The 25449-nt window shown below is 41.7% G+C and overlaps 1 protein-coding gene across 1 annotated transcript in view; it reads left to right on the top strand.

Moving 5' to 3' along the window:
* Positions 1-25449, top strand: part of KIAA2012 (KIAA2012 ortholog) — a 98532-nt gene extending 73083 nt beyond the window's left edge. The window contains exons 15-24 of the mRNA XM_040641895.1: positions 1115-1187; positions 13428-13518; positions 15617-15773; positions 16772-16774; positions 17707-17821; positions 19275-19609; positions 21528-21730; positions 22360-22532; positions 23320-23539; positions 25311-25449. Coding sequence (XP_040497829.1) covers positions 1115-1187; positions 13428-13518; positions 15617-15773; positions 16772-16774; positions 17707-17821; positions 19275-19609; positions 21528-21730; positions 22360-22532; positions 23320-23539; positions 25311-25449 — 1509 coding nt within the window. The remainder of the gene's footprint in view (positions 1-1114; positions 1188-13427; positions 13519-15616; positions 15774-16771; positions 16775-17706; positions 17822-19274; positions 19610-21527; positions 21731-22359; positions 22533-23319; positions 23540-25310) is intronic.

The following is a 25449-nucleotide window of genomic DNA, read 5'->3' as shown; positions in this document are numbered from 1 at the left end:
TCAAACAAATTAGCAGATAATTAATTGTCTCTTCCCAAAGCAGTTTGGGTATTTGATAACAAAGTGGAAGAACTGATTGCCACTAAATATTGAGGAACTTTGGTCCTAGGGGAGACTTCCAGGGCTCTCCATATCCAGTTCCTTCTCTGTAGCTGACATGAAGCTGTAGATTCAGCAGAGATCCAGGTGACAAAGGCCAAGAGCTGACTTCATCAGACACACGAGGCTTTACTTAAGTCATTGATCTACCTGCCACATCACCCTGGCTACCAACAAGCTGCTCTTCTGATAATGCCCTGGAGGAGAACAGTGACCATCAGCCCTGGCTACATATTGGAATCAAGAGAAGCCTTGAAAATGCCCTAGTTCCAGAAAGTCTGATTTTATGGTTTGGGGGTCAGGACTGGGAATCATACTTTTTAAAGCTCCACAAATAATTCTAACTGTGCAGCGGTGTTGAGAACCACTGTTATAGAGATTCCTAGATGGTGGATGGCAAGCAGTTTGTATGACTGGGAGAAAGAAGGAAGAGGGGTTAGATGTGGTAAGAAACCCAATCTGAGGTCATCTGCAAACTCGACAAAAGGCTAATCTGACCCTTTTGCTTCCCTGCCTTAAATCCTCAGTACCTTCCATTTGTTCTCAAGATAAAGACAGAAGCCCTTAATCTACCTTCAAGTCCTTGGGATTCTGATTCATCCCACCCTTCCCATTCTTTCAGTGTCTACTCTCATCACCCCAGTCAGCCATCAAGTCCCTGGAGGTAACTTGCTCCTTTGTGAGTTGGCCTTTGCGTGTGGCATTCATCTCCCCACCCCCAGTTAATGCCAGGCATGGAGCAGTCACTGCACACATCAATGGGCCAGCCCCCCACAAGAGAAGTACAATTGAGACCCCATCAGTGCTCAACACTGCAGCTAACCCCACCTGGCTTTTTAGAGTTCTTCACACTGCTTCTAGACTTCTTGGACACTGAAAGTTAAAATAAGCTGACAAAGAAGGAGAAGAAACAACTAAGAAAACTAGGTTTCCTTTTACCAAAGGGCACGAACCACAGTAGTGTTTGCCTTTATTTTGTCTTATGTATTTTTTTTATTATGTATTAACTTCATAGGAAAATGGAGATGAACTGGACGATCATGAAGAACCAGGAGGACCCATCACAGAAAATCATCAAGACACCCAAGGTAGAGACAGCTGGGTTGGTTTTTAAATCTTATCACAATAATTGTCTGATGAGGTTTGCACTGGTTGAAAGATGTTAATGCAGAATAACTCTTCCATTTCCTCTCAGGGCCGGAAGTCAGAAAACATGCCAAAGTGCTGAGTTCAGATGCTGATGGTTTTTAGTGCATCACGAACCAACTGATGATAGCATGCTTTTATATTCTTGGACTTACTGAAAGATTTCTTTCCTGCCAGAGGCCGCAGGTTGATGGAAGGGAGTGGAGACCCTGGGGCATCACGAAAAGGCTACACAAGCATTTCCACTTCTCTGTTCCTCTTGCTTTCACATGGGCTCGGATATGCAGGTGCAGGAGCTGAGGTTCCCTGCCTAGAGGGTTAATATTCCAACAGAGGGGCGACCAGTGTCTTTAGAGACCCAAACCTTGCTGCCCACCACCCTGGGTGGCCAGAGCTATTCAAGTGTGGCTTCCTCCAAAAATGATCTTGCATTTAATAATGATGATTCTAGGATATATCAGACCCAGAACTGCGCTTTTTGGCATAGTTCATATTCCCACACCCTGAGCTAGACTCTAATCTCTCCCCCAGAGACACCTGTGCGTCTGTGTGTTGCTGCGGTTGGGTAGACCCAAGTAGCAGGACTGTTCTTTATCCTCATTGCATCTTGCAAGAATGGACACTGATATGGGAGAGACTCTTGTGTTTGCAAGGGGCGGGCACAGTGCCAGCCGGAAAGAATTGTTTGTTGTTTGCTGTACAAAGACATCCAGTAGAGGGAGCAAATAGGGGTCTGTGCTCTGCTCCCAAAACCATGCACCTCAGGATTGGGGCTCTCCACGCAGTGGGGGCTCCTTTTCTTACTCGGCCTTTCTACCGGGGTGCCTTGCTTGGTTCACATAAAGTGCTCTATATGGGCTAGCAATGGCAGCTCTGAGCAGCTGAGTGGAGAACATGGGCTCTGTCTGCAGTTGGACTACCTCTGCCTTAACCCCTCTGTGCCTCAGTGTCCTTAACTGAGGCTAAAAACAGTATTCCCCTCATAACGTGGAATGAGAAATAAATGAAGTAATTCATATACAGTAGCTCTTTCATGAATATGAATATGAATCTTGACTTGGATATCAATGATTAAATGTCTACCCTCTCATGCTCACAGTTTATCAACCTGTGAAATAACACCATGACTCTTTTTATCTCCTCTAGAACCCATGAGGCAAGGGAGACTGTGAGAGCTCACTAGAGTTAAACGTGCAAAGTCATGGATTTGGGATTTCACCCTAAACTTGATATTTTTCTGTTTACATATTTTACTTTTTCTTTCAGTTGACATTCTAAACAAAAATAATTTTTATACTCATTTTAAAAGATTTCATTGCTGGGGCACCTGGGTGGCTCAGTCATTTGAGCATAGGACTCTTAATTTTGGCATGGGTCATGATCTCAGGGTCATGGGATTGAGCCCCACGTAGGGCTCTGCGCTGGGTGTGGAGCCTGCTTGAGAGTCTCTCTCTCTCCTTTCCCCTCTGTCCCCCCACCCCTGCTCACGTGCTCACTCTTAAAAAAAAATTTTTTTTTTTAAGATTTCATTGCTTCTGCATATCAGACAATAAAATCCTATGGTAGTCCAATTTCAGGGTTTGGTCAAGCTTTTAAGCAGAATTTTTGCTAAAATAAGTCTCCTACCTCCTCCATTTTCAAAGCTGAGTGACAGTCACCAAGGAAGCATGCTCCAGTCTTCAGACCTTTCATATCATAACTCACATATGCAGAATGTGAACACTGACGAGGCGCCAAGATCTTGGCCAAGTACAGTGGAGGTTTTAGGCAGTGCAGAACATGGTCAAATCTAAGTAATGACCAAGTCAGTTGAAACAGATTTCCTGTCTCATGACAGAGGGACGGGCTCCGGCTGAGTTCCATAAAGGTTATCCCAACAGTCTTTAATGCAGTGAAATATCAGTGCAGAAAATTAAAGAAGGCATTTGCCTGTCCTGAATGATAAATGCTAATGTTTAAAAAGGATTTCAAATCTTTGAAGGAAAACAAGACGGCATGCCAAGGAATTTTTTTTTTTTTTTTAACTATTTAAGGATCGCTCTTCCCCTCATTGGTCTTACATCTAATTGCCTGGATTTTTTTTTTTTTCTACACTAAACTTAGTAGTGATCTTCATGTTTAAATTATGAGCAGTGAGCCAGTGCCATCTCCCCTGGGAATACCTTGAGTCTTAGACTTGGTGAGATTACGGCATGCAAGTTTTCACCAGACAAAGGGTTTGCAAAATTGCTCATGTTAAATACAAAAGTTTCCTTTCCACGTCTTTTCCCCACCCTCATGGCCCAAAGAAAGAATAAAAATTCAATTCTTGTTTATTTCCTAGGCCAGTGGTTCTCAAACTTCAGTGTGCATCAGAACCACCTGAGAGGCTGGTTAAAATAGATTTGGGGGCCCTGTCCCCAGAGTTCCTGATTATATCTGGTTTGAGGTCATAGAATTTGCAATTTTAGTAAGTTTGATGGTAATGCTAATGGTGGTGGCACAGAGACCACACTTTGAGAATCACTGCCCTTAACCTTGTTTCTAGAATTTATTTCTCTAAATTTATCAGCGATTTGATTTATATCATCTGTACTTTTGAAAATAATGAGGGTGGAAGGAGTAGAGGGTACTGACTAGGCAGCCTTACAGTGATCAAGAGCACTGACCGCAAGTCTCATTCTCTGGGTTCAGGTCCTGGTTTCCGCACTTATTAACTGCATGCCCTTGAGTATGCTACTAAACTTCTCTGGGCATCTTTTTTTCATCTGTAAAATGGAGGTACTAATATTCCTTATCTCATGAGGTGACTGAGAGATAAAGGAGTTAATACGTGTAATGTACATGAGTACCTGGCGCACAATAAGTGCTCACTAAAGGCTATTAGTCTATTTCTTAAAAACCTTAATTTAGTAGCCATAAGTTGCACCTTGTCAGGAGAGGCTGGTTCTAAGTTGATAACTTGATGATTACTTTCTAGATCAGTCTCAGCGACAGGGGGGCTTGATCTTGGGGGACTGATTGAGTGAGTCCTCTGTGTAAGTCCTTTTACTTAAGGCCAAGCGTGGGCAGCAGACCCAGTCTGAACAAAGCGGTTTTACCAGCCTCTGCATTCTGTGAAAGGCTATGGAGCAATAGTGACATAACCCCTTAGAATGTGGCAGAACTTCAGATATTCTTAGGAGAGGTGGGAGGTTTGGGGAGCCCTGCAGGAGGTGCAGAGGGTCCCTAATGAGTAGCCTAAAACAATGGGGGGGGAAGACAAAAGGCAGGGGGAAAAGACAAAAGGCAGGTCTTAGAAACCCTTAGAAACCAGTGAGCCATTTCTATTCTACCAGGGAAAAAAGGCTCAGAGCATTATTGTTTTATTCAAGAGATGAATGTGTGGTATTTAGGGTATTGATACAACCATTCTAACAAAGACCAAGATAAAGTGACTTCAAATAAGATGGAAAATGTATTTCTTTCTCACAGAAAAGTCCAAGTTGGCAAGCAGAGGGTAGGACAACTGTGTCCCCGGGTTCTTCTCTCTGCCATCTCCTTTCGTGGTTACCCTTCTCTACATGGTCAGAGCTGGCTCGACATTTCCTCACCCTGAGGACAGGAAAGAAAACATCCATGTTGGGCCCACTGCCGCCTTGTAGGAGCACAATTCCCACTGGCCCACCTAGCGACAGGGGAGGTTCTTCAGGGGGCAGTTCCTGACTCCAGGAATAAACAGCTCTAGAAGGAGCAAATAGAATGACTTCCCAGCCTGTGCAAAGGAGTAAGGAGTAGCCAGTGTTGCAAAAATTCCTCTTAAAGCTATGGAAAAAATAGATCGGAAGTGTGTGCCCAGGAGTTGAGACGGCACCCCAGAATCTACAGCCTGGAAAGTGGTACCCCTGCAAAGGACTGCCTCTTGATGTCAGTGGGGCCCCCCAGCTCCCTGATTTGCTCCCTATGAGGGCTACACAGTCACTGTATACTGTGAGGCTCTGTGATCTGGAACCCCAGTACTGGGTTCCGAAAAATCTGCTCGTTCTTAGCAGCCTGGATGACCTACACACTCTGTCACTGTTTTATTTTTTGCTTCTAGAAGGTATTTCAAAGTCCTCCTTCATGGTGGGAAGTGGTCCATCCTTAAGAATGTTTCTGGCTCATTCCACTTAACCCAGAATGGAAACCCCAGGGAAGTCCCCAGAATCCCAGAACACAGCTGTTGCCCCTTGATCCTGAAAATTCTCTTCACCTTCCAGGAAGTAAAGCCTATTTCTAACTCGAGACCAAAATTCATCAAAACCAAAAAGCGGTTGCAACTACAGACAAGAACAACATAAGAAAGGAAATTTATAGACCAATCTCACTTATGATCAAAGATGCAAAACTCCTAAATAACACATTAATCAGTCAAGTCCTTAAGCTTATATTTAAATATATAATATTTTATGATATATGGGGGGGGGGGTATGTGTACATACCGTAACTGAATTCGGTTTATCCCATCCCAAAGATGGTCTAACATGGAACGTCTGTTTATGTAATTCACATCAAGAGATTAAAGGACAAAAACCTTAGGGTCATCTCAATAGATACAAAAGGAAAAATAAATTTATGACATTCACCCATTCATGATTTAAAATTATCAAACTGGAGGCAAAGGAAGACTTTCTGATTTTAATAAAGAATGTCTACCAAAAGCCTGCAGTAAACATCGCACTTTAATGATAGAACTTTAAGAACATTCTCTTGAGAGAAAGAACTAGGATAAGGATGCCCTCTATCATTGCTTCCATTTCAACATTGTAGTAGCACAGTAGGGAAACCTAAAGAAAGGAAAAGTGGACAGAAAGGAGGAAATGGCACTGTCATTATTCCCAAATAATTACTTATATGGAAAATCTGAGGGCCTCTACAGACAAGTAATTAAAAGACAAAAATTCAGCAAGATTACTAAATACAGTTCAATACATAAAAATCAACTGTGGAGAAACAACAGTGTGTCAAAACATAAAGTACAATTTATAATGCAATTTTAAGATCATTGTTATTATGGGAAATCCCAAACTTCCACAAAGACGAACAGAACAGCACAAGAATCCCACGTGCCCATCTCCTGGCCAATACTGCTCACCCACATCCCCACTTCCTCCCTCCCATATTATTTTGAAAAAAATTTTCCAGGCTTATATAATTTTACCTATACACACTTAAGTATATATGTTTAAAAGACAAGGAAAGACACTTTTGACATAACCATAATACAACCGTTGCACCTAAAAATTAAAACTATTTCTTAATATAATTGAATATTCCATTTTTTCAGTGCCATAATTGTCTCATAATTACTATAATTGTTTTAGAGTGTGTTTGTTTGCAATTGGTTGGTATGGCCTTCACGTCTCCTTTAATTTATAGGCTCCCCTCCATTTCTTTTTTTTTTACCCTCTTTTAGTTTATTTTTAGGAAATTGAGTCCCTTGTCTTATGCAGTTTCCCACAATCTAGATTTTGCTCTTGCTTCCCCACGGTGTAGTTTTATGTGTTTGTCTTCTATATTCCCCGTAAATTCGTACTCTGATCTAGAGATCTGACCAGATTCAGGTTTGGTTTTTTCCTTTCGGCAAGACAGTTTCCTGGAAGGCATTGTCTTCTTCCATCAGGAAACTTAACGTCTCCTTGTTCTCTTCACGAGGCCAGCAGCTACCGATCCATCTCTTCACAGAGGCTGCAAAGTCGTGTTACTGAAATTCTATTGTTCTTTCTCCACTTATTACTTGGAAAACTCTTACCAAAGGAAACGAAACAACTTTTCCTCTTCCACTGGTTAGCCACTGGTACAGTTTATATAGGAAGGCAGGATAAATGTAATTTTTAAATATAACATTATATGTATAGATATATGTATAGATATCCTACAAATAAATGTAAAAAAGATATGTGAGACTTTCTTGAAAAAATTACAAAATTTTGTTAAATTAAATGAAAATAGGCCAAAATAAATATAACATTCTATATAATGCTGTATATAATGTTCACAAATAGGAAGGTGACAATTCTCCCTAAATTAATCTGCAAATTCAATGCAAGTAGGGTTTTATTAAATCCCCAGTTGGGTTTTTGGTAGAACATGGTAAGTTGATTCCAAAATTCATAAAGGGGCCTAAAATAATCAATAAAATTTTGAAGAAAAACAGAGAGGCCAAAAACTAAAATATCCAAAATATTAAATATCAGAAATCACTTAAAGCCATATGGTATTGGCTTAGAGACAGACAGAAGAGAATAAAGAATCCAGAAATAAATGCACACATATATGGAAACAATATATGGCAAAAGTATAAAGAATGAGCTATTTTTCAGTATATAATTTTGAGATAACAGGTTATCCAATTTTTAAATCTTTACCTCACAAAATATCGGGTGTAGTTTTTAAAAAAGCAAAAAAAAAAAAAATTTTTTTAAGATTTTATTTTTAAGTAATCTCTATACCCAGTGTGGGGCTCAAACTCACAACGCCAAGATCAAGAGCCTCATGTTCTTCTAACTGAGCCAGCCAGGCACCCCTGAAAAAGCAAAAATTTGAAACTTTTTTAGAAGAAAATATAGAAGAAAATCTTTATGAATTTGAGAAAGGAAAAAATTTCCTACCCATGATTCAAAACATAAATAAAGGAAATTATTGACAATTTCCTTATTGACAATTTCTCTGGCTATATTAAAATTTAAAGTTTTTGACAAGGCAGCAAAAACAAACTTAAAAGGCAAATCACAGGGGCGCCTGGGTGGCACAGTGGTTGAGCGTCTGCCTTCGGCTCAGGGTGTGATCCCGGCATTATGGGATCGAGCCCCACATCAGGCTCTTCCGCTGTGGGCCTGCTTCTTCCTCTCCCACTCCCCCTGCTTGTGTTCCCTCTCTCGCTGGCTGTCTCTATCTCTGTCGAGTAAATAAAATCTTTAAAAAAAAAAAAAAAAGGCAAATCACAGGGGTGCCTGGCTGGCTCAGTCAGTAGAGCATGCAACTCTTGATCTCGGGGTTATAAGTTTGAGCCCCATGTTGGGTGTAGAGATCACCTAAATAAATAAATAAATAAAATCTTTATTTAAAAAAAAGGATAAATCATAGACTAGAAGACAATATCTGCAGTGCATAAAACCAACAAAGTATTAATATCCAAAATGCAGCAAGAACTGCTATAAATAGAGAAGGAAAAGAAAATCCACCCAAATAAAAAATGGCTAATAGATATGAACAGGCAATTAACAGAAGAGGAAGCCTATGTAAATGGCCATGTAAAAAAAGTCAAAAATATCATTTCATATATATTTCAGATTAACCAAAATTTAAAAGTCTGCAAACGACCCACTATTGATGAGGATATGGAGTTTTAGAAATTCAGAGCAATTTGGAAATATCCAATAAATTGAAGATGCATATACCTTGCAACTCAACAATTTTATTCCCATATATACCTCAGAGAAACTCTTGCATGTATGAAAGGTGACTTACTCAAGAAGGTTCATTGAAGCATTGTTTGTAATCACAAAAAAATGGGAATAATCAGAAACAGCCATCAAAATGGATAAATAAATTGTGGTATGTTTATACAGTGGAACAGGGTTGGTAGCTTAAAATAAATGAATGGAAACTACGTGTATTATCATGATTTAATCACAAAACAAAATGTTAAGCAAAATAAATAAGTTCCAAAAGTTATATAAATGATACTATTGATATAAGGATTTAATGTGTAAAATAGTATTATATGTTGTTTATAAGTGCATTTATATGTGGCAAAGATATAAGCATATGCCTGAGGACAATGTAGGAGAAGAAAAACTTTTCCTTGACCCTCCTAGGGTCCCTGGCTGTACATAAAAATTAAACTGACATAGAGAAATTTAAGAGGAGGAAAGCACACAAATATATTCAACATAAATTTTATGTGACACAGGAGCCTTCATAAGAAAATGGGAATCCAGGTTGCCTGGGTGCCTCAGTCGGTTAAGCATCTGCCTTCACCTCAGGTCATGATCCCAGGATCCTGGGATCAAGCCCCGCGTTGGGTTCCCTGCTCAGCAAGGGAGCCTGCTTCTTCCTCTCCCTCTGCCCCTGCTCCTGTGCTCTCTCTCTCACTCACTCTGTCTCTCAAATAAATAAATAGAATCTTTAAAAAAAAAAAAAGTGAGGACCCAAAGAAATGGTTAAGTCTATTTGTTTTAAATATTTTTTTTTATTTTTAAATAATCTCTACACCTAACATGGGGCTCAGACTCACAACCCCGAGATCAAGAGTTGCATGTTCCACCAACTGAGCCACCCAGGGGCCCCAATGAGGGTCTTATAACCTGCTTCAGGGAAGAAGGGTGCGGTGGTCAGAGAATCCTTCCTTCACCTGCCATTCTTCAAATTCCTTCAGCTTGAAATATTTAATATGCAAAGGTGCCATATTTTGGGGTAGTGTGTCCAATTGACAAACACCAAATTTAAGAGAATGGTTACTACTGGATAGAGAGTAAGAGAAATGGGATTGTGTGTGATACAATGAAGTCTTGGCCTGTATCTGAAATGTTTTATTTCTTTAGAAAAACATGTGAATCAGATATGGCACGATGTTAAGATTTCACAAAGCTGGGCGGTATATACACGGGCGCTCATTATACAGTATTATTTTCTATACTCTGCATTCTTGAAATATTTTACAGATTTTTTTTTAAAGCAGTTCGAAGTTGTATGCTATCAAAGTACTGCCTTAAATCCATCAAAATTCTAGAGGAGAACATAGGCAGCAACCTCTACGACATCGGCCAAAGCAACCTTTTTCATGACACATCCCCAAAGGCAAGAAAAACAAAAGATAAAATGAATTTATGGGACTTCATCAAGATTAAAAGTTTCATCCAATCCAAGGAAACAGTCAGAAAAACTAAGAGGCAGCCCACGGAATGGGAGAAGATATTTGCAAATGACACTACAGATAAAGGACTGGTATCCAAGATCTACAAAGAACTTCTCAAACTCAATACACGAGAAACAAATAAACAAATCAAAAAATGGGCAGAAGATATGAACAGACACTTTTCCAATGAAGACATACAAATGGCTAACAGACACATGAAAAAATGTTCAAAATCATTAGCCATCAAGGAAATTCAAATCAAAACCACACTGAGATACCACCTTACGCCAGTTAGAATGGCAAAAATAGACAAGGCAAGAAACAACAATTGTTGGAGAGGATGTGGAGAAAGGGGATCCCTCCTACATTGTTGGTGGGAATGAAAGTATCATCCCACTCTTTTCTGGCCTGCAAGGTTTCTGCTGAGAAATCTGCTCATTGACTCATAGGGGTTCCTTTATATGTGAGGAATTATTTTTCTCTTGCTGCTTTTAAAATTCTTTGTCTTTGATTTAGATAATTTGGTTATAATGCATCTTGGAAAGGATTATTTTGGATTAAAATTTTGGGTGTGGTTTACCTATTCGCTTTATGAACTTAGAAATCCAGATCTCTTCCCAGATTTAGAAATTTCTTAACCCTAAGGGGGGGTAATCAGAAGGGGGAATGAAACATGAGAGACTATGGACTATGAGAAACAAACTGAGGGCTACAGAGGGGAGGGGGGTGGGGGAATGGGATAGACCGGTGATGGGTAGTAAGGAGGGCACATATTGCATGGTGCACTGGGTGTTATACACAACTAATGAATCATCGAGCCTTACATCGAAAACCGGGGATGTACTGTATGGTGACTAACATAATATAATAAAAAATCATTATTAATAAAAAAAAAAAACAAAAAACAAAAAACAAAGTACTGCCTTAGTTTATTCCAGTACTTCCTAAATATCAGGTTATTATTCTAGAGTAGGGGGGAAAAACTCTTTTCTAGGGTCCACCTACCAGACCTGACAGGGCTTCAGCTGTAATCAATGTGGTGAAATTACACCAACGTGGAACCTCGGGTTTTGGGCAATACAAATGCGCCCTCTGCTGGTCCTGTCGTGCCCTGTCCCAAAGTTCAAAAGCGCTTTGAGGAGCTGTGAATGTCTTCAGTGAGACAGCGTTTACTGAACCAGGCTTGCTAGGGAATGAAATCCCCCACCACCCCAGTGTTCCCCTTATCGTGAAGATACTCAAATTAGCTCCAGCTCCCTGTTAATATTATATATAATCCTAGACAAAATAAATTCCAAGGTACCACCACAATCACCCTTCCCAGTTTCCCCAACAATCCCATACATAAACAATTTCGTCCCCACTGCTAGATCGGGAGGTTGATGTGTGAGACAAAAGTGATGTGTCACCCTTAAAGTTTGGGAATGGCAGAAAAAAACCAAGTGACAAAGACGCTCTGGGCTCGGAAGGAGTGGAGGCGTCACAGACAACTTCGAATGCTGAAAAACGGACTAACCGTAGTATTAAGGGGATGGTGTTGGTAGGATGACACGTGAATTTTTCCTTTCCAATCTTTCTTTAAAGTTATAATACCTACAAGTAAACAAAATTGAGGACAGATAAATTAATTCACAGAAGAACCTACTGCTCAAAGAGAAAGAGGGACTGAATATTACAGTCTTCCTTTTAAAAAGTTTTTTGTTTTTTGGTTTTTGTTTTATTTTGTGTTAATATCCAACTTCCCCAATAAGATTTAAGCTCCCTGAGACTAGGTGTTTCCGTCCTACTCCTCACTGTATTCCCAGCACCTAACACAATTCCCAGCATGTAGTAAATAACCTAATAAGCATGTGATCAATGAAGGAAGTAAATGGCCATTTTCTCAGTATAAATTGGTACAAATTTTCTGGGGAACAATTTGGCAGTAAACACTGTGACTTAAAGATTGTATATCCTTTAATAATCACAGATATGAACAAAGAGTATGTCTTTTAATAATCAAAAACATTCCTTTCAAGGATATGTTATGCAAAGTTCTTAATAATTATAAAAAATTTGAAACAACCTGAATTTTAAAAGTTACGTGTTTGGTAAAGTCAGTTATGGTACATTTGTACAATGAAATGCTATACTGTTATTAAAATCATTTTTAGGAATATTTAATTATAAGGGAAACTCTAATAACAAAAGTAAATTAAAATTGTATATACATTATTTTTAATTCTATTAAAATGAGTATATATTATATATGCATGAAAGTACATACACCAAAATACTTGCATTAATTGTATGTGAGTAGAGTGATCATGGGTGAGATTTTTTTGGTTCTTGTTTATTTTTACCAAGTGCCAACACTGTTTTAGGTACTTTATTTGTATTAATATTTTTTCTTTATTGAGGGATAATTGGCATATGATAAATTATACTTATTTAAATTTTACCATTAGGTCAGTTTTTTAAAGTGTTAAAAAATACTATTTATTTTTCCTGTAAAGATTTTGATGCAGTCAACTTCCCTTCTACTTTTTCTTGGATTGTTTTTTGTTTGTTTGTTTGTTTATTTGAGACAGAGAGTGAGAGTGCACAAGTATGGGGAGGGGCAGAGAGAGAGAGAGAGACACACACACAGACTCCCCACTGAGCCACCCATGCATCCCTGTTTGGGTTTTTTCTAATCAATTTCATTTTCAATGTTATAACCACACTGGGGTTTTAAGAAGAAATCTAAACACACATACACCTCCTAATCTAACATTATTTTCTTATTCTGTTTTCTCTTAAAGCCCTTATTTATTTACACTTGTATTTTATAGAGTTCTAACACACTGCTCTGTAGTTTACATTTTTACTTCTTTATATCATATTTTCCATATTGCTTATTATCTTTTTAACCATAATTTTAAATGTCAAATTAATGCATCATGAATTGTTTCCCCAATCTCCCATTGTTGAGCTGTTTCTAATTTTTCATTATTAATAACAAAGTTATAACAACTCTGTATAAAAAAAAGAACTTTGTTCTTTTGAATTATTGCCTCATGATAAATACCGAGGAGTCAGATTCCTGAACAAAGACTAGAACATTTTTCTGGTTCTTGGTACATACCGTCCTATCACTTTCCCAAAGAGTCTACTAATTTTAATGTCACTTGCTATGTGCTGGCACTGGTTTGTGCAGCATTTGCAAATTTTCTAGGTATAACAAACTTCATTGTGCTAATTTGCATGTCTTTGACTACTAACCAAGTACGTGTCTCCCCATGTCTGGGATTGTTGTCTGTTATCTATTGCCCTTTGCTGTTAAGGATGCTCTTTGTCTTTACAGACCAGGAGCTGAGGAGTATGACCGTTGACCCTCTTAGCGCTTCCCTGGCTGACCACATCCAAACCCCTGAGTCAGATAGTGTCCAAAAGATGTAAGTGTTTGAAGTTGTAATGACATGGGCTGCTCCACTTTTATTTCATCTTTGTTTGTTTGTTTGTTTGTTTGTTTGTTTAAAGTCATCTCCACACCCAGCCTGGGCCTTGAACTCACGATCCCGGGATCAAGAATTAAATTCTCTACTGACTGAGCTAGCCAAGTGCCCCCCATTTTCTTTGTTTTTAGTTCATTTAATTTCTTTTTTTTTTTTAAAGATTTTATTTATTTATTTGACAGAGATAGAGACAGCCAGTGAGAGAGGGAACACAAGCAGGGGGAGTGGGAGAGGAAGAAGCAGGCTCATAGCGGAAGAGCCTGATGTGGGGCTCGATCCCACAACGCCGGGATCACGCCCTGAGCCGAAGGCAGACGCTTAACCGCTGTGCCACCCAGGCACCCCTAATTCATTTAATTTCTGTCTTTTCTAAGCATGAAGATTCTCAGGCTAACTGTATACTCTAACAGCTGGAATTATGTCTAAGACACAGATTCTTGGGGAGGATTATATTGTGATATGTTTCCAACTTCAGCCATATTCTTTGGCTGGGTAGGTGAAGAATGATGTTTAACAGTGTGGAAACAGCTTTCCCCATTTGTCTATATAGCTGAGATCTACAGACATGCCTACAAAGGTAAAGTCTGTCGATTCAACCTTGGGCTCTCCTCTCAGCATTCACTCAGCTCTGGGTAAAATAAATAATAACAATACTAACACAAATTGCTAACATGTAGTAAGTGCTTCCCATCTGCTCACTATGTGCTTGCTACAGGCTCATTGACCAAGGCTCGGCCAGTAGCCCCAGTCACTTGACAAGCCCATGTGGCGGTGGCAGCTGGAACTATAGCCTCTTGTGACCTCCCGTGAGCATCAGTGACTTGAGAACCTGCTCTCACCTGCCTCATGGTCTAAGGATTCCCTCCTGGGTCTAAGAGGTTTTGTGCTCCCTAGGAACGAAGGGAGAGAGGCACTGTCTGGTACAGAGGCAGCTATCTGAAAAGTTCCACTTTTTGACTGTTACACTTCAGCTTTGTCCACAGTGGATTAAATGACTTACAACAACCCCATCACCAAGAAAAAGGTGAGAAACCAAAAAGAAAAAAAAATGTTAAGCCAGAGGAAAAGAAAAAGGAACAGCAACATTCCACAAAAGTCATTATAGTCTTTGTGACTAAAGTCAGACTTTCAGATTTGAATAGAGATTCCTGAGTGTGAACGCAAAAAAACAAACAAACAAAAAAAAAGGAGCAACACAATCAGGCTTGTGGTTCTCATTTGCAGTGTACCTGTTCCTCGGGGGAAATAAATGTTTTCCTAGCATTAAATTCTAAAGGGTAAGTCTTCTGTGGGTTTTTATAGAGTGACATTGAATGATTTAAAGACTCATATTTACAGGAAATTCCATTTACCTCATTCAACAAATATTTCTCAAGTTTCTATAGTAAGGCCCTGTACTAGCACAGCACAGTGAATATAATACCGATTTAACTAAAAAATAAAATGCCCAGAACCAGGCCTGGCACACAGTAGCTGCTGCTGTTACTGACACCCTCATGGCTGTTTCTTAGGGACCCTTTTACCCAGAGAACATAAGTCCGTTATCCTCAAGGCAGATAGCCAGTGACAGCAATTCTACAAGGGGTCACACAAACACAGCACATGACCTTTTGGTGACTAGATTTGATCAAGAATAGAATTCAAAGGGCATAAAAGAATGGATAGATAGTTCATGTTCCTAAAACAGTCTTTCTTAAAGGTCATTTATTTTTCAGCTAAGCCTTTGATAGAAGAATTTCAGTTAGATAACCTTATGTCATTCAACTGAAGGCATAAATATGCAACCCCAGAGAGGCAAACGATTCCTTCTGCTCTCTAAATTGAGGATTTAGCTGGAAAGAGCCCCAAAAGGGAAGACTCAACTTTCTATTCTCCCTTATTCAGGAGTGTGTTGAGAAAAAGAGGGTTGACCAAGTGTGTAAAATGCCCATCATAGCACCGCAGAATCGGGGGCTCAATGTTTGTTCACTTTTCCTCTTCCTTGTCCACCAGAGTTTTTTATTTAATTTGATCCTGTTGTTTTGCTCTTTCTAAAAAGGGGCAGAGATTATGATGTACGCCTTCTGCACAGGAGACTCCCAAGACACGAGTCCCCAGAGAGATTGGGTCCTATAGATGTATCTCTTCTTCCAAGAGCGACAGAAGGGAGGACTGAACCAAGACTGTTCACCCAGCAGGCTCTAGCCAACATCAGTGTAAGTGTAACCATCTGGGAGCTTGGTCCAAAAGCTTGCTCCCGTCAGACTGCCATGTGCAGTTGTGTAGGTTGTCTGCTCTATATACAAGGGGACTGCAAAGGGGCAAGTGAGAGCTGAAATCCAGTCTGTGGTTCACTCACCATGCCCTGCCCACCCCCACCCTCAGTGCGGGGCATCCCTCTGAAGGATGGACTGCCCATTTCTAATTCCTACAAAGGTACTAAAAGGAAACTTCAGTTTTCCTACACACCACTTCTGATGCCAGATGTGTGGAGTCTTTTCCCACATCAATCAATCTCCAGCTCAAAGGACACCAACTGGGTGTCCTGTAGTTCAATTCTGACACAGCCTGGAGTTAGCACAGACCCCACAGGTTCAGGGCTCAGTACACCAGTCACAAGTCCCAGGTTGTCCCCTATAAATAGAGCGTTCCCACAACCCCTTCCTCAGCTTTGATAATTTGCTAGAATGGCTCACAAATCTCAGAAAGTTATTTCCTCACTATAACTGATTTATTACAAAGGATGTTTTTAAAGATTTTATTGTTTTTTGGTTTTCGTGTTTTTTTAAGATTTTATTTATTTATTTGAGAGAGAAAGAGTGAGAGAGACCATAGCAGGGGTAAGAGGCAGAGGGAGAGGGAGAAGCAGACTGCCCGCTGAGCAGGGAGCCCAATGCAGTGCGGGACTCAATCCCAGGACCCCCGAGACAATGACCCAAGCCAAAGACAGATGCTTAACTGACTGAGCCACCCAGGCGCCTCAAAGATTTTATTGTTAAGTAATCTCTACACCCAACGTGGGCTTCGAACTTACAACCCCAAGATCAAGAGTTGCACATTCCACCAACTGAGCGAGCAAGGCACCCCTTACAAAAGATATGTTAAAGGGTACAAGTGTACAGTCAGATGAAGAGATACGTAGGGCAAGGTCCAGAAAGGTCCCAAATGCGGGCGCTTCTGTCTGCATGGAGTTGAGGGTATGCCACCCTCCCAGCATGTTGTTGTGTTCACCAATCCAGAAGCAGTCCAGACTCTTTTGGTTCAGGTTTTTATGGAGGCTTCATTACATAGGCATTGATGGATAAAAGCATTGATTAAAGCACTGGCAAATGATTATTAACTCAACTTCTAGCCTTTTCTCCCTCCTCTGAGGTTGGGGGTGTTGGGCTGAAAGTTCCAACCCTCTGATCACATGGTTGGCTCCCCTGGTAACCAGCACCCCTCCTTAGGTGCTTTCTAAAATCACCTCATTAACACAATCTCTGGTGCGGTTGAAAGGGGTTGTGTTAATGAAAACCAAAAGCCACTTTTTTCACATTAATGCTCCAGATATTACAATGGTTTTAGGAGTTCTGTGCCAGAGACCAGGGATGAAGACCATATATATATTTCTTATTATGTCAAAATATTGCAGGTACTGAGTGGGAGCCATGGCCCCACTCTGCCATCCTCCCTTCAGAGGAGTCTCCATTGTTGTCCCAGCCCATGGGGAAAGGTGAAGACTGACATGGTTGTGGTCATCTGCTTGAGAAACTTCTGGAAAGTTAGCAAATGATGCAACAGTGAATAAAGCTGGCTTTGATTTAAACTAAACATTAATTGTAGCAATAGCGATCTATCAAGGTTGAAAATCGCTTCACTTTGATCCAACTCTGTTGATCATGATTTAGCATCAGAAAAGGGGACACTCATCAAGTGTATTCTGTTCCTCTTTCCTCCTACGGCATTAGACCTAGCAGTTTTAAAGGAAAGGCTGAACCTGAGGATCTCCGCACCAGCTCCATTCTAAGACTCCCTCTTCTGCTTCATGTGAAACCCCTACAAATTCCATTCTAAGCCATTCTGTTTTGTTCAACATAATCTTCCTTTGATGTTTTTTTTTTTCTTGTTTCCTACACATGGTCCTTTTCCTTAATTTTTCACCTTTAGGAGATAGAGTTGATTGGCAAAGCCAAGAGAAAGAAAAGAACCAAGACAGATAAGTCCAAGGCATCCAAGGGGAGGAGAGAAGAAAAGGTCCACAGGGAAGCAGAGGCCGCTGTTGGTAAGGGAGTGTGCTCCTGACAAACGACCCAGGAAAAGACACCTAATGGGGACTGGGAGGTGTCACAGAGAATCAGCATGAATCCAATGGAACAAACAACCTGTTTGGAGTCTTTTTTTTTTTTTTCTTAAGATTTTATTTATTTATTTGACAGAGAGAGACAGCGAGAGAGGGAACACAAGCAAGAGGAGTGTGAGAGGGAGAAGCAGGCTTCCCGCCGAGCAGGGAGCCCTGAGCTAAACGCAGATGCTTAACAGCTGAGCCACCCAGGCACCCCTGTTTGGAATCTTTTTGACTATCTCTGGCTAAGACGCTGTTGCAGCCTACTTCATGTCAGTATCTTAGGACATAGAGGAGAGAGGAACCCAGGGTTGCCTAGACACCTGTGATCAAGAGGGGAAATAATAATAACAGCACCTATTTACTGAATACCCACTGAATTAAGAGTCCTGCATATATGACATCATAAAATCCCCAAAACATCTCCATAAAGTAAGCATTATTATTATATTGTATAGTGGTTGAGGCTTGAGACAGATAGGGTGGCTTGCATAAGACCAAACAGATTGAACAGGGAATGGTGGACCCAGGGTCTGACCATGCCATTTGGTTCCAAGCACATATTCTTACCATGGCCTCTAAGAACTAGGAACTGTACCATAATTTGAGAATTGGGTAGTGCAAGCATTTGGGAAGAGGAAGGATGAAACAAGCTCTGAATGACTACCCCAGCTGCCGTTTTTCTTCTTGGTTCCCTGTACTGCACCTTCCGAGGAATTTAGAATCCCATGCTTCTGAAGGTTTCTTTAGCTTAAAACTTAACACCCATTCTTTCCTGGCTACATGATTTAGAAGACCCTCCAGACAAATCAAAGGCCGTCAGAAAGTATGACATTGGATCGTCTCCTGGGCCAAATCTATTTTTAAGATTTGCTTTTTAAAGTCTTGCTGACCTTACATTGTTGTATCCCATGACTTGGGTTGCACTGGCAGGACTGGGGAAAGGAAATATTTGTGGTCCCTAGAGGTGAATTGAGGAAGAGTTCTTAAAGTATGGAAGGCTCAAACTTTGCCAGGTTACAAAGCCGCAAACTCAAGCCAGACTCTTGAGGCTTGACTTTCCATCTGTGTCTGTAGTTTTCCCCTCTGGAGAGTCTTGCTTCTACCATAGGTCAGGGTGAAACAGAACTTTTTTAGTGCAAAACTATTGAATTACAGTTGATCCAAATAGGATAAGGCAGTTTCTCAAAGGGTGGTCTGTGGACGACCCTTCTCGAAACACTTGGAGTGGTCATTAAAATGCCGATTCCTACAGAATCAGATTCTAGGAGTGGAGCTCAGGAATCTACACCCCGGGTGATTCCTTTGCCCACTGAGGTTTCAAAGCTACTGAAAAGGATGTAGAGATCACGTTTACTTAGCTACAACTCTGTCTCCCATTGTTCTTCTCCAGGAAAGTCAAAGGAATCAAAGATTGAAAAGAAATCAGAGCTAATTCCCAAAGAAAGAAAACCGAGAGCCAAAAGGAAAAGGACACAGAAGGAAAGGGATCTGGAAATAGCAGAGCTCAGTGGGTCTGATGTCATTAACTCTAAGAAAACAGAAGACACTTCAGATAGAGGTTTCTCTCCTGCAGAATCTCTTGTAGAGGACTCTTGGCTTTCCCACAAGTATGGTGCTCAGGAGAGCCAAGTGTCCACAGATAGAAGGTCATCACCCGCCCAGACTATACCCATCACTGGAAACATGGAATCTAAAGAAGAAAGAAGTTATGAGGACCCTTCCAAAGTAAGGTCCAGTATTCTCACCTTGGCCAGAGAGATTTCTGTTCTCACTGCTGCAATTGCAGAGGTGGGAAAAACTGCCCTGAATCTTATTGCAGTTACTGAAACAGTGCTACCACATCATGGTTTTACTTGTTCTGCTCTCATACCCTCTGACCCTGTAAGAAGCCAGAGCTGATCAAAGACACAGAGTGGCAAAGCCCCTCTGAAATGATGCATTCTGTGAGGCTCCCAAACTAACAGTGTCAAGGAAAGGGGGATTTCCGCCATCAGAGCCAAGTACCTATCCTTGACTTGGCTGGGAGCTCATGTTTTGTTTGCCTTGAAAAGGCTATGGAAATTCCTCCTTTCCTAAAATCTGTTTTTCTGTGGCCCACAACTGGGCCACAGGCAGCTTATACACACATATCTATCTGTACAAGATGCTGCGGCATGTAAAAGTAATTTTGTCCCAAGAACCTTGATTCTAACGACAAGTATTTAAGAGAAAAATTGAATGAGTGTAAGGAAAATTACCCTTGAAAATTGCTGCAATGAATCAAAAAAAAAAAAAAAAAAAAAAAAACCCATACAGATACATCTCTCAGACCAACACAACCAATTTTCCCTCTGCTGTTGGAATAAATCACAATTTTTTTCCACTGGGATGAAGGTCCTGAACTGCATTTATAGGTTTTGTTGTAGGGGAGAAAAAAGAATATCTTTAAACACTACAATTATACTCACAGCTAAACTGCTATGGTTAACCCCACGCAAATTACATGCACATATGGTACAACTCTGCTGAATCTCACTTAGTCTTTACAGGCACATTTGTGACTGGTACAGCCAGATGTGATTATCCCCATTTCACAGACCTAGAAACTGAGGCTTGGAGCTTCGTGTCCCAGTTGCCAGAAGTTACATAACCATCAAGCAGTAGAGCCAAGACTTACATCCAGATCCTTTAACTCTAAAATTAGGATTCTTGTCAGTTTTAAATTATTATGTTTTTCTTTATTTTATTGTTCATGGTCTACCAAAAAAGATTTCAGAAAGATTTTTCCTTTCTGGTTCCCAATCTTCCCAGCTGCCTAGAGTATGGAATTCTGCTCTACACCGCAGATGAAAATTTTAACCTGTGGGCAGAACTTTCCTGAGCCTGCTAGAGAATCAGAATTTCTTAGATGTGTTGTCAACGCATAGTACCGTGCTGTTCCGCGAAGGCTAAAAAGCCAGGAAGTTTCACCCCAAGTTGGACACACAGAGCTCCAATGGAAGAACTGCATTCAGTTTCCCTCGTGGGCATATTTCTGACAGTGGAGGGGCTGTTAGGGAGAAAAAGAAAGCCAAAACATCCTTCACAGAAGCTGAGAGAACCTTTCGTTGAAAAAGTGGGTTTGCATGGGATGAAATGTGAGTCTAACACATTTCTATCTAAGACCACCCCTGGTAAGATAGCCTTTTTCTAGAACCTGTACTTCCCAGCCCTGGCTTCCCTAGGATCCCCTGAGAAGCTTTTTGAAATGACCAAGGCCTCCCACCTAGCTATTCTTCTGTAATTGGTCCGGGTGGGGCCTTGGCCTCAAGTAATTTTTAAAAGCTCCTTACAGGATTGTAAAGTGCAGCTAGGGCTGAAAACTCCAGACATACGGTATATGTACCAGACATTACTTTGGCTCTTTCACTATTTCAATTAATCCCAGTGACGGCCCCAAGAGGAAGACAATATCAGGGAAATTAAGTTGTAACCTCCAAATCCTGAAGCAAGTAAGAGACTTGGACCCAGGCCAGTCAGACCCCAGAGCCCGAGCCAGAGGCTGCCGTCAGTGTGGAAGCCACTCAATGACCCCGACTCTGATGAGAGGCGACACAGGGCCGTGGAGGAGGGCTCACCCCTGAGACAGGCTCTGCCCTTCACTAACAACATTCTGGTTCCTTAGGCCCTCCACGCCAAGAGGGAGCGAGAGGGAGCTTCCCGGGACAGGCTGCGAGCAGAGAGGGCTGAGATGAGACGTGTGGAGGTGGAGAGGAAGAGACGGGAGCAGGAGGAGCAGAGGCGGCTCCTGGAGGAGCAGCTGGAGAGGGCGGAGAAGATGAAGGAGGAGCTGGAACTGGAGCAGCGAAGCCGCGAGGAGGAGAAACGGTGGGTAGAGCAGCCCGAGGCTGTGACCAAGTCGGGAGGCAGCAGGAAAAGGCCAGGGTTGACCTCCACTAGGGACAGAGTTTGTTCTGAGGCTCATGCCTGGTAGTAAAACAGCACATCTCGTGTTTCTCTGTCCTCTGTCCAAAGATAAGGTGTAGCGTCCTGACCGTGAGGGTTCCTCCAGATAGAGGTTCATGGGATCTTCTTGGAAGGGCTTTGTGATGCAGCCCAGCAAACGTTTGTTGAGCCCCTAGGCCTGTCCGCATTGTTCTCGATTCTTTCATAGGCCTTGACTCAATTCATTTAATCTTTACCACAACCCTGTGAGAACAGAGTTTTAAAATTCATCTTGTAAGAATGGAAATTGAAGCTCTGGGAACTTGATGTCCCCGCCCCAGAGCACAGAGCTGTGTGGTGAAACTTGAGGCTTCTAGCTCCAGGCCAGTTGTGTTCTTGCATCTGCTCTTTGCTCAGCCTTCCCTTGGACACCCAAGCGCCCTCTGAGTGGGATGCCCCCTGTGGCCTGTAGCTGCAAAGCCTCCAGTGGGGGCACTGCCTGTTAGCTCGTCTCACAGGATGCCCCAGTGTTTGCTGCCACTTCCCCGACCATCCTGTGGGGTTTTTCTCAGCCTGAGGAAACAGAGACTCGAGGAGGAACGGCAGCGGCAGGAGGAAGAGGAGAGGAAGCAGCAGCTTCGGTTGCAAGTGGCCCAGGAGAGAGTCCGGCAGCAGCAGGAGGAGTTCCGGAGGAAACTTCGAGAACTGCAGAGAAAAAAGCAGCAGGAGGAAGCCGAGAGGGCTGGTGAGGAGAGCTTCTGGAGCAATCTGCATCTCCTATCTGGGGCAGAAGTATTTTTATCCCACTGTGGGTGTTCATTTGAATCTCCCCAGAGTTATTCCTATCCTAAGCCTTGGTGTGTGAAGCACTCTAAATGTATAAGCTCTTTTTTTCCCCCAAATGATTAATATGTGTGACTACAGTGAGTTTAGAGAGAAGATCAAAATAAGACTCACTTGTGGAAATGACTCTTGGGCCCCACTCCCAATTCAGTCACCTCCTGATCTGGGATCCTGCCCTCCCGTTGCCCTTTTAGCGTTGCTCCGGAGCTGCCTACAGTGGAGACAGAGCCCTGCTCCTTGCTTCTCTTCCGGGCAGACGGAAACAAAGGTCTGGATAGCTTCAGGGCAGCCTTTCACTTTTGAGGCTCAGCAGATGTCAGCAGATGCCACTCTGTAGGCTGCTCAGTTCAGCTGAGTAAGCACAAAATTTCTCCAGACCCTGATGGGATGCCTCTCCCCAACTACATGCATACCACCCATGGGCACCCCAGGCTCTGGAAAATTCTCCACTAAGGTTTTGTACTAATTGCACAGTGCATTGCACATAGTAGGTGCTTGATAAAGGACTCTTATTAAATTTGTAAATTGACCCCAACATGATCCCCACAGAGGAGCTGGCAGCCTGCTGGCAGGTAAGCTGCACAGTATCCCATGCGGAGTCTCTGGGAATCAGACTTGGGAGTTGGATTGGAGAACTTTCTCCAGTAATGAGACCCCTCCTGAGCCTACCCGCCTTTTCTATTCTGCAGAGGCTGAGAAGCAAAGGCAGAAGGAATTGGAAATGCAGTTAGCAGAGGAAGAAAAGCGCCTGCTGGAAATGGCTGAAGAAGAACGGCTAGAGTACCAGCGGAGGAAACAAGAAGCCGAAGAGAAGGCTCGGCTGGAAGCGGAGGCGAGAAGGCAAAGGGAAGAGGAGGCAGCAAGGCTGGCTCTGGAGGAAGCCATGACACAAGCACAGGAAGAAGCCAGGTAGGGAATATTTGGGAACAGTTGCCCCAGGGGGGTTGTTTCAAGGGCTTGAGTCCCTGGCGCTAGTACCAAACTCACACTGCCTTAGGACAAGTGAAGTTCTCCCACTTTCCAGAGCGTAGTTTGGAAGAATTAAAAAACAGAGATTCCTTTGCTGTCGATGTCACAGAATTTCTTCAGGGCTTACAGAATTTGTATTGAACCTGGAAGGGAGTTTAGATTTCATCTCTCTCAGCCCTCTGTTTTACAGATGAGAAAATTGAGTCCCAAAGAGGACTCAAGGCTGAAGAGTGAGTTAGGGGCCGTGCCAGGACCACATCTAAGACTGCTTGATTCTGAACCACTGCCCTTCTCAGCATTTTTTAGTTACCTCTTACATGCCGAACACTCTTCTGGACACTGGGAATTTGGGAGTAAGCAGAACAGATGTCTCTTCTCCCTTAGCATTTACATTCTAGGGCTGGGGGTAGGGAGACAAATAAACAGGTTTTTTTTAGCTGGCAATAGATGCTAGACAGAAAAAGTTTTAAACATGTGATAGGATTGCAGGATGCTTAGTTTAGATGGGTCGGCCAGGGCAAAACGTCTTAGAGAAAGTGCTCTAGAAGGTGAAACCTGAATGACAAGGAATTAGCCACATAAACATCTGGGAGAAAAATATTCCAGCAGGTAAACAGTGAGTGCAAAGGTTCAAAGGAAGGAAAGAAACTGGCATGTTGGAAGAATAAAAAAAAGGCAGTAAGAGGTAGGTGAACTAAGGCATAAAGAATACCTACCCCCTCTATTCTTTTACAATAGTAATGTTCGTTTCATCTTTCTGATAATGGAATTTCTTGAGCAGTGTGGTTTCAGTGGACTCTCTAAAAGCTAGGCCCTCTACAGTTGCTTTCTCATGAATTTCCACTCCTCAGTGAAAGCAACAAATAGACATCCCTCTATAGAACCATCAAAATTCAAGGGTATAAAGGCACAACACAGAAAACCGTGTGAGTCCAATCTTGACTATAGGCAGTTTACCCCCCCTGACATGTATGTTCTACAACTTAAGGTGAATCTAAGCTAATAAGTACTCTTTAGGGGACAAGAAAGAGAAGGCAGCCAGAACAATTCTATTTCAAGGTTTTTCACCTAACCTTGGTATGTTCCACTCCTGGACTTTACTCGACTATTGTTTTTCCCCCCAGCTGTTATGTGAATTAAAAAACAGATCATTAGAGAAGTCTTGATTCAAATTCAAAATTATGTATTCCATGTATCATAGCGACAGGACTGGGTTTGTAAGTATTGAGACCAAAAGCAAGCTGAACAGTTTTGTAAAGCTAGTCCAAGTAGCTGAAAGCAGAAAACCAAGTAACTAAAGCGGTGTGTAAGACGTAGAGCCTCACTGCGCCAAGGGTTAGAACTTAATGCCAACTGGCTTTATTTCATCTTCACTGTGTGACATTGGCCCAGGTACTTTGAATTTCTTTCTCTGACCTGTTTCCTCATCTCTAAAACAAGGGAGTCCTTTCCAGCAATACGAGTTTAAGAACTGCTAGCTTTGCCTTTCCTTTTACTTTTCCAGTAGAAGGCTCATGAAACTCCAAAACTCATGTTACCCATTAGTTACAAGTTACTAAACGAATAGAGTATGATCTTCCACTAAAATGCAAGATCAGTCGCCCCAAGTTTAACTAATGATTGCTCAAATCCAAAGTTCTTCTACTAGCTTATAAGGGCAATTTCTAAGATGCTTAATCATATTGAGATTCTGGGTGGGTTGTCTCCTTAGGCAAAAAGCTGCTGTGGAGAAACATCTTAATTTCCATCAAGAACTCTATAAGGAAGCCAGTGCCCTGCAGTGGACACAGAACATTTCCAGATCGTGGGTCTACTCTTACTTCCAGTTCCTACAAATACCCAGACCTTAA

This window comes from Ursus maritimus, unplaced genomic scaffold, assembly GCF_017311325.1.
Source record: "Ursus maritimus isolate PB19 unplaced genomic scaffold, ASM1731132v1 scaffold_1, whole genome shotgun sequence".
NCBI lineage: Eukaryota > Metazoa > Chordata > Mammalia > Carnivora > Ursidae > Ursus > Ursus maritimus.
Note: the sequence above shows the minus strand (reverse complement) of the source record. Positions and strands in the feature narration are given on the sequence as shown.